Source organism: Chlorocebus sabaeus, chromosome 6 (assembly GCF_047675955.1).
Source record: "Chlorocebus sabaeus isolate Y175 chromosome 6, mChlSab1.0.hap1, whole genome shotgun sequence".
In the NCBI taxonomy this organism is placed as follows: Eukaryota; Metazoa; Chordata; class Mammalia; order Primates; family Cercopithecidae; genus Chlorocebus; species Chlorocebus sabaeus.
Window position 1 is genome coordinate 17536812 of NC_132909.1, and position 9208 is coordinate 17546019.

Genomic DNA, 9208 nt, shown 5'->3' on the forward strand with positions numbered 1-9208 from the left:
GAAGCTGAGAGAGACCGGGAGACCTTTGTCTCGAGAGACAGCCACAGAAGCGGGTCTGAGACAAGGGCACGTGTCACATACACGCACACACACACACAGATCACGGACCCATGCGGAGACATGCTTGGGAAGTCCACAGACGGAGGGACAGGCAGACAGATGGGGATGGTGGGAGTAGGACTGGAAGGGGCCTTGGGTTGGGGTCACCACTGAGTGCCCACCCTACCCAGTGTGTCTGGGTGTGTCTGTGGGTACCTCTGCAGGGGCCGCTGTGTCGGTCGTGGGTTTGGGTCCGTGATCTTGGTGTGTGTGATTGTGACTGTGTCTGTGAATGGCTGTGTGTGTGGCTGTGTGCGCTGGCTCTCTGGGTTGGTGCTGGTGTGTGTATCTCTACGGCTCCATGCATGACCAAGTACATATGTATGTGCTGGAGGGTCGGTGGTGCTTGTTTGTGTGACTGTGTGTCTGTTTCTGTGTGCTGTTGTCTTAGTGTGTGATTGTGTGCTTGGGAATCTGGGTTTCCGTATTTGATTGCGAGCCTCAGTGTGTGTGTATGTGTCTACACAGTGTGTCTAGGATTTGTGATTGTGTGTCTTTGTTTCTGTGTGAGTTTGAATTGGTGTGTGTCATGTGTATTTGTGTAAAATTGTGTGTCTGTTTCTGTGTGTCTGTGACTATGCTGTGTGTGACTGTGTGACAATGTTGGTGTGTGACTTTACTGACACATGCAACTGTGATGTGGGTTGTGTGTGGCAATGGTGGTGTGTGTCTCTGTGATGTGTTGTGTGGGATGTGGTGCTGTCTGTGACTTTGTTGACATGTGGGCTCCTGCGGTGTGTGATGTGTGATGGTGTGTGTGTGGCTGTGCTGGTGTGTGCATCTGTGCGATATGTGCTGTGTGGGACGTGGCGGTGTTCGTGCCTGGGTTGGTGTGTGGGTCTGTGTGGTTGTGCTTGGCAGGGAGAGAAGGGAGGAGGGCCCTCGCCTGCCCAGCGCCTCTGCACACCGCTTCGCTCACATGCGCACACACATTCGGTGCCATGGCTGCGGGCGGTAGAGATGGGGGGTGAAGGGGGGGTGGAGGAAGCAAAATAAAATTAAAAATTAAAGCTTGCCTGGAGTCCCCATCCGCACCGCGCCGGCCGGCGGGGAGGGGCGGGGGGTTGTGGCTGCTCCCCCTCCACAGCCACTGGGGCTGGGGCCGTTTGTCCATCTGTCTGGCCGTCCTACCAGGCCCTGTTTGGCCCTGCAGCCCCAGGCCCCGCAGGCCCTGCTCCCTCCATCGGTCGATCAGCGATCAATGGGGCCAGGGGGGCGCCAGGGGCAGGGTGAGATCAAAGGGACCCCAAGAGACGGACACCGGGACAGAAACAGAGACAGAGACATGGAGATGGAGACATGGAGACAGAGACACAGAGACAGGAAGATGGGGCATGGAGACAGATGAGAGAGAGATGGGGGACATGGGGACAGGACAGAGACTTGAGGAGGAGGAGATATGGAGACGTGGAGACAGAGACGGGGTGTGGAGACTCTAGATATCAAAACAGAGCCATGCGGAGACCCAGAGACGTGGGGACCCAGAGACGTGAGGACACAGAAGTGGAGACGACGTGGGAACCGAGAGACAGGGAGGCATGGAGACCCAGAGACGGGAGAGACAGATGGACAGGGACAAGGCGGCAGAGGTGATGGACATGGGCAAGGGGTCCAGGTCCCTGTGGGGCCTGACACAGGACCAAGGCTGGGCACAGAGACGGGGAGAAGTGGCCACAGAGACCGCGAGATGGCAGAGATGCGTGTGAGACATGGCGGGGGGAGCGTGGGAGCAGGGCCCGGAGCGCCGATCCCACGGCTCCTCGTTATAACGTGTCCGGAGGAGGCGGCGGGGAGTTGAAAGCGTCGGGAAGAGAAATCAAAACCAACACGGAAATGAGAGGGGCCAATAGGGGGTGGGGGTGGGGGGAGGAAGGAGGGGACCCTGAGAGGCAGAGAGAGCGGGGAGGTGGGAGAGCGTTGGGTGGGGGAGAGGTGTGGGGGAGCGGGGCTGCTGGAGAGACGACGCGGGACAGGGAAAGGGTGGGGGCAGAGACAGGAGAGACAGAGATGGTGGAGGGGGAGGGAGAGACAGAGACAGAGATGGTGGAAGGGGAGGGAGAGACAGAGATGGTGGAAAGGGAGGGAGAGACAGAGACAGAGACAGAGATGGTGGAAGGGGAGGGAGAGACAGAGATGGTGGAAAGGGAGGGAGAGACAGAGACAGAGATGGTGGAAGGGGAGGGAGAGACAGAGATGGTGGAAAGGGAGGGAGAGACGGACAGCAGAGATGGGGAGAAAGTCATAGAGAGAGAGATGGACACCCTGGGAAGACGGAGAGACAGACGGGAAAGAAGCAGGGGTGGGAGACGTAGAAATGGGGAAGAGACTGAGTGGTGGAGGAGGAGATGGAGAGAGGGGGAGAGGGCAGTGAGGTGGGGAGAGAGACCCCCTAGGTGGAGGAGAGAGTCAGAAATGGAAGGGAGATGGTGGGAGGAGACCGAAGGCAGAAGAGACCAAGTGATGGGGAGAGACAGAGATGGAGAGGGAGAGATACCGAGAGACAGGGGCAGATGGAGAAAGATGGGGAGACAGGTGTGAGAACAGAGGGGACCTGGGACAGGGGAGGCTCCAGGAGGCAGATGGGAGGTGGGGGCATCTGGGGTTGGGGCCTCTGTGGGGAGACCGGGCGAGTCTGAGGGGACGTGGGGTGTCTGAAAAGTCTTGTCGTGTCCAGGGGGTAGGTGGGGCTCACGGGGGAGCACAGTGTGGGCTGCCAGGGTCTGAGGGGTTTGGGGAGGGCATGGGAGCAAGTGGGGAGTGTCAGGGTGTCTAAGAGAAGTGGGTTTTTGAGAGCATCTGGGGGTGTCCAGGAAGAAGGTGCTCCAGAGGTGGGGTCTGAGGGTGGCAGTGAGGGGCTGAAGTGCCTGGGGGGAGGGGTCTCGGGAGCTCGAGGGCAGCGTGTGTCTGCGGAGGGGTGTGAGAGGGAGTGGATTCCAAGGGTGTGTGTGTGGAGGGGAGGCGACGCCGTATGAGGGGGAAAGGTGCGGGGAGACTGGAGTGAGGAGGGGATGGAGTATCTTAGGGGCGTAAGAGATCTAGGGAGAGGGAGTGTCTGAGGGAGGGGGTCTGAGGGGGAGGCAGATGCGAGGGGAAGGGGTGTCTGAGGAGGGAGGCAGATCCAAGTGGCAGGGGTCTTCAGGGTGAGCAGCAGGTCTGGGGTCTGTGGAGGCCTCCTGCGGGGCGCTGGGGGCTGCCCTGTGGGGTAGGGGACTGGAGGAGGCGGGGCTGGGCCTGCCCCCTGCAGCCTGTCCTGGGCCGCTGCGGGTCGGGGCTGCGCAAGGGCTGGAAGAGCCCGCCTGCGGGTCGTCCGGGTGGGGTGGGTGTGGGGGCAAGTTTCAGAGCAAGATAAATCTGGGGCAGCCAGAGAGAGAGACAGAGGGAGACCCAGAGACGCAGGGACCGACCCGGGAGGTCAGGCGGGAGAGCGGGGACGGAAGACGGCAGCAGAGACTGGGCAGGCGGGCGTGAGAGCCAGCGAGTGTGAGAGCGTGAGCGAGTGGCGGGGAGCGGGGAGGGAGGCTGGGAGCGGCGTGGTTAGTGATGGAGGCACCGAGTGAGGAGGAGGCTGCGGGAGGAGAGGCTGGGAGGGAAGGAACGGGGTGCTGGGGGCTCGGGGCTGGGAGCGGCTGGTGACAGAGCGGTGCCTGCGGGAGGGAGTGGGCAGAAGGGATTGCGGGGAGAGGGCAGAGGGCTGGGGTGGGGACATGGGAGAGGGGGAGGCCCCGGGCAGCGCACTGCTGGCTGACCTGTGTCTGTCTCTCCTGCCTACCCCGTCCCCGTGTGTCCGTCCCGGCCTCTGCAGGGCCGGCTCCGCCATGGACTGTAGCTGCGTCTCCGACCTTCTCTTCGCCCCGCCCGCCCTGCCGGCTCTCTGGACCCCCGGTAACTGGCCCGGACCTCCCCCATTCCTTCCCCCACCCCTCAGGCCTCCCCAGTGAGCCGCACCCCCTTCTCTCCGTGTCTCCACGTGTCTCACTCTAGTCCGTGGGTCCTTCTCTCTCAGTCTTGGTCAGAGTCCCCCAAATCAAACCCCTTCGGAGAAACTTGGCTAAAAACTTCGCAGCCAGATTACCCTGCCACCTGCCTGCTGGGATATGTGGGTCTTCTGGGAGGGTGGGCAAGGTAAGGAGGTGAGTGAGGGGTGAGGACAGAGGGGCCCGAGGCCCGGGCATCCCTGCCATGCACCTCTCAGCCTGCTCCCACGCAAGACCTGCGGGGAAAGAGAGCAGGGACTGGGCTGGAGGGGGCACTGAGGGGTTTCCGGGGAGGGGGAGCATGGATGGACAGATGGACAGATGGCACTGCCCAGTCAGGGGGACGTGCAGGCATGACCCAGCCAGCCCGAGACCCAGGAGAGAGGACAGCTTGCTCAGAGTGGAGGTTTGAAACTGGGGGTGGTGGACGGTGAGGCTGGTCAGACACCATGCTGATGTGCAGCGGGAGGGGTGTGTGTGTGAGAGAGAGAAACTGCGCTTGGTTATTTGGGGTCTCATTTCAGAGTGTGTCCCTGTGTCACACTTGAGTGTTTTTAGAAGGGGTCACACTGGGAGAATGTGTCTGCACAGCCTTTGTGTGAGCTTGTGTATTTGCTTGTACGTGCCCATCTGAGGCTACTGGAGTGTCTCCTCTGGGCTGGGCGTGTCTGCATTTTGGGACAGGGGTGTCTGCCGGCTCGCGACTGTACCTCTGACTGAGTGGGGTGAGGAGCCTTTGCCTGTTTCTTGCGGTCTGTCTCATGGTGTATGGCATTCCGAATGGATGTCTTGGTGCATTTGGTGCTGTGGGGGGATGTGTCCATGGGCCTCTGTTGGGGGCTGTGTCTGGTTCTCAGTGTAGGGTCCATGTGTGCATGAGTGAATTCTGGGGGTTTGTCTGTCACATGTGTGTGTCTGCCTACTGAGTTTGGGGGTCTTCTCTCTAGCTGTGCCTGTGCCTCACAGGTACGACATATTTGAGGGTGTGCATTCAGAGACAAATGGAGTGTCCGGGTTGGGTGTCCCGTTGTCACCTTGGGGTCCTGTGGGTGTGTCTGTGATGCAGTTGCCTCCCCAGTAGGACGTGTTCTGGGTGTGGAATGGGTCAGAGCTGGAGTCTGGATCCAGCCCTGTCATGGGAGCTGAGAAAGACCCAAAAATGAATTGAGATAAAAATTATCCCTCAAGAAGGAGACTACCTGGAGCTCCCCGGGAGGAACAAGCACCCACTTTTATACACCAGGCAGCCTGCGTGTGACCCTACGCCCCCTTGCCTTCCACTTCTGAACTTCTAAACCAGAGAGGGTAAGGACCTGCCCGTAATCACACAGCAAGTGGACACGGCGATGCTGGTCTCGCCTGCCCTGGCGCACCGCAGCCTCCCCTCTCTGCACTGCTGCCAGCTTTGTATGGACTCACTCTGCCTTCTATTTTCATGCCTGGGTCTGGGGTCTCTAAGGAGGGGGAAGGGGGCATAGGATGTGGCATAGGAGTGAGCACAGAATTTGGACCCAGGACTTGGGGCCTTCTGCATGGGAGGCGAGATTTTGGGGTGCCCAGCTCCTGGGGGTATGTGGACAGTGGGGTACCCCCCTCTGCATGGAGACATGATGTGAGCCGTGGGTGTCAGTGCTGACACATGGGTACTTCTGTGTGCGGGTTTGGGAAGTTGCTCTACTGACACGCTGTCACCCTGTGTGTCTGGGGACATGAATATCTTGGTGCTGTGTTCACCGTCTCCATTGTACAGTGTGTTCTTTGGGTATTTGGGGTCCTGTGTGTGTCTTTTCATGCATCTGTGTTGTTAGCAGGTTCCAGTCTTGAGATGTGTAATTGTGTGTTGTGCTGGGTGTGCACTGTGGGGTTGTTGAGATGACGTGACCTTGAGTCTTGGGCAGCCCATGTCTGCCATGTCAGCCTTGGTGGCCCCCAGCATGCGTATGGCACTCCGGTGTGCCTGTGTCCCAGTGTGGCTGTGTCTCAGGCAAGTGAACTGATGTCTGTGTGACACGTCCTCCGTGGGCATACATGTGTGCATGCGCACACACACCCTGTTCTGGACTGCTCTTGGACAGGCATGGGCATGGATATGGGGTGGAGGGGACACAGGGATGGGAAAGGTACAAATACACAGGCAGGTACAGACGTGCACACAGCCCCAGCCTGGATATGCCAGGGTGGGTCAGTGGGGGGCTCTGGGGAATGCCAAAAGGTGGAGCAGGGGACAGGGAATGGGGAACGGAGACAGCAAGAGCTGGGGGCAGTGCAGGGTACAAGAGAGACCAGAGACCTCCTGGGGCTGGCTGGGGGCAGTGGGAAGACTAACGCTGTTGGGGAGGGGGTGCCCCTCTCTCCCATTCCTCCTAACTGTCATGGGTGCAGGAAGCCAATCCCTCCTACCTCCATCTCCGGATGCTGAGCCTGGGGGAGCTATGCTAAGGTAGGGGATCAGACTGGTACCAACACAGCGTCCCTGGATGACTGGGTTCTTGCCCATATTTGGATAATTTGGGGACCAGACACCAGGGGAGGAGGTTTGGAGAGTGGAAACCAGGTCCCTGAAGATGCCTGAGGCTGGAGGAGAACTAGATGCCTCTCAGGTTACTGAGTCCAGCAGGACCCAGAGCCCTGGACTTGGCATCCTGACTCCAGGCCACTCCCTCTCTCCCGTCCCCAGGGTTTGCCTTCCCGGATTGGGCCTACAAGCCAGAGTCATCCCCTGGCTCGAGGCAGATCCAGCTGTGGCACTTTATCCTGGAGCTGCTGCAGAAGGAGGAGTACCAGGGCGTCATCGCCTGGCAGGGGGACTACGGGGAATTTGTCATCAAAGACCCTGACGAGGTGGCCCGGCTGTGGGGCATTCGCAAATGCAAGCCCCACATGAATTACGACAAGCTGAGCCGGGCCCTGCGGTGAGGAAGGGCTGGGGGCTGGATCCCAACTTGTCCTTTTCCCCCCCCGCTGTCCCTCTGGTGACCCCTCTGCATCCTGGGGCAGGTTCCTGCTGGATCCCACAAGGCACAGGGCTGTGTGTGAGTAGCCACCATAGCTACTTGTGAGTGGAAGGGAGGCAAGGAGGAAGGACCCCTAAACCTGGGCTTTGGAGTCTCGCAGGGCAGGGTCCCCGCTCCTGCCTCAACCCTTCCTTGCCTTGTGATCCCTGTTAAGGGACTTCTGTGAGCCTCAGTTTCCCCAAGTTCTAGTGCTCTGTGCATCGTGCCTGGGACAGCACACGCATTAGGAAACCCCAGATCCCGCCCCAAGGCTCCCCCTGCACCTCCCCAGCACCACCGCTCTCCCCACAGTTACTACTACAACAAGCGGATTCTCCACAAGACCAAAGGGAAGAGGTTCACCTACAAGTTCAACTTCAGCAAAGTTGTGCTTGTCAATTACCCGCTGCTGGACATGGCGGCAGCTGCCACCGGCTCCCCACTCTTGCTGACCCCCAGTCCCTTTGGGGGGGCCCCAGGGCCAGATGCTCCTCCCCTCACCCCTGAGGTGAGTCTGGGTATTGGGGTCCTGGAACCGAGGCACTTGGTGCCCACTCTGGGGAGGGGACAGTCTGAGCAGGGCGGCTTCCCCCACTCCCTCTCTAGACCCTGCAAACCCTGTTCTCTGCTCCACGCCTGGGAGAGCCAGGGACCCGGACACCCCTGTTCACCTCTGAGACAGATAAACTGCGTCTGGACAGCCCTTTCCCGTTCCTGGGCTCTGGTAAGAGCCTGGAGGTTGTGGGGTGCTGGGGGCATGGTGGGAGAAGCTGCAGGTTTGAGGGAAGAGGATGAGAAAAGACAAGAGAAAGGATGGGGAAGGGGGCCCAGAGCCAGGCTGTAGGATGTGTGTGTGTGTGTGCATGCGTGTGTGTGCGCGCGTGTGTAAAACCCAGAAAAGGATGTGAGGTGAGGGAGGGGAAATGAGAGGGGGACAAGGGCTTTCAGGGGTGCTTAAGGAATGGGAAGACAAGTGGGGGAGTGGGAGGAGGTGGAGTTGGGGGAAGCTGTGTGAGGGGGTGAGATGCCATGTAGGAGGGACGCAGGGAGATGGGGGGGGATATGGCAGGGAGGCAGCCCCCTTTGCTGGTCCCCAGGTAGGCAGGCACCCCAGCCTGACCTACCCCTGTGCCCCCCAGGTGCCACCAGCTATTCCAAGCCCCCCGGCCTGCTGGGTCCTTATGGCCGCGCCTTCCCTGAGTACCCCTGGAACTTTAACCCGTACCTCACGGGCCCCTTCCCCAAGCTGCCTCCCTCTCTCTATCCCCCGCACTTCTACCCCAACCCTCTGGCCAGTTCCCTGAGCCACCTGCCCTCGGCAGGGGCAGGGGGAGGCCCCACAGCCGTGCCCCTGCTGGCCTCGACAGGGGAGGGCCTGGGCCCCGAGCGCCCCTCGGGCCTGGCAGCGGCCCCTCGCCTGGCACTGCCAGGGGCTGGGGGTCCAGAGGCTGCCCTTGGTGGGAAGGAGGACAGCGACTCGGAGCTGGAGATCACCGACGTCAGCGGCTGCAGCTCTGACAGCGAGGGCGATGAGGGTCTCCTGGTGCCCCCCAAGGCAAAGGCAGGCAAAGGGGGGACTGGCAGCTGAGTCGGCAGGGGGCAATGGATTCCGCTGAGGCAGGGACCAGGGCAGCCGCCCCTCTGCCCTTGATGCCTGGCCCAAGGCCCAGGACCAGCCCTCAGCACCTCCCGGGTCTGGGCATGTTGCTGCCCCAGTCTCCTTCCCCAGCCCCAGAGGTGGGGTCTCACTTCCCCCTCCACAGAGGACAGAGGGAATGTGATGGCCTCCAGCCTCCTCCCCAGGCTCCAGTTTGAGGGGGGTCCCCGCCTGGCCCCACTCCCAAAGTGCAATATGGCGCCCAGCCTTCCCCACCCGCCCACCCCTGTGCTGTGCCCCAAGTGTTTGTGTGGCCGTGTCTCCAACCCCCCTGTGCTGGCCCCAGTCCTGACACCCCCCACATAGGCCCCCCTGGGGACAGGGAGCTCAGAGCAATAACCCCGCCCCCAGCCCCCACCCAGGAGGGGCCCCCTTCCCACCAGCTCCCCATGATCCCGACAGTCACCTCCAGAGAGTTTACTACAGAAATAAAAGAACAGAGAGTGAGACTCGGGGTGCCGGGTGCTGAGCATGGGGGATTGGGG

At 60.8% G+C, this 9208-nt stretch overlaps 1 protein-coding gene across 1 annotated transcript in view; it reads left to right on the forward strand.

Moving 5' to 3' along the window:
- The window catches only part of ERFL (ETS repressor factor like), a 29387-nt gene extending 20202 nt beyond the window's left edge, over positions 1-9185 (forward strand). The window contains exons 3-7 of the mRNA XM_007996944.3: positions 3902-3981; positions 6751-6985; positions 7379-7574; positions 7673-7790; positions 8206-9185. Of these exons, the coding sequence (XP_007995135.2) occupies positions 3915-3981; positions 6751-6985; positions 7379-7574; positions 7673-7790; positions 8206-8654 (1065 nt within the window). The 5' untranslated portion in view covers positions 3902-3914 and the 3' untranslated portion in view covers positions 8655-9185. The remainder of the gene's footprint in view (positions 1-3901; positions 3982-6750; positions 6986-7378; positions 7575-7672; positions 7791-8205) is intronic.
- Positions 9186-9208: the final 23 nt, after the last annotated feature.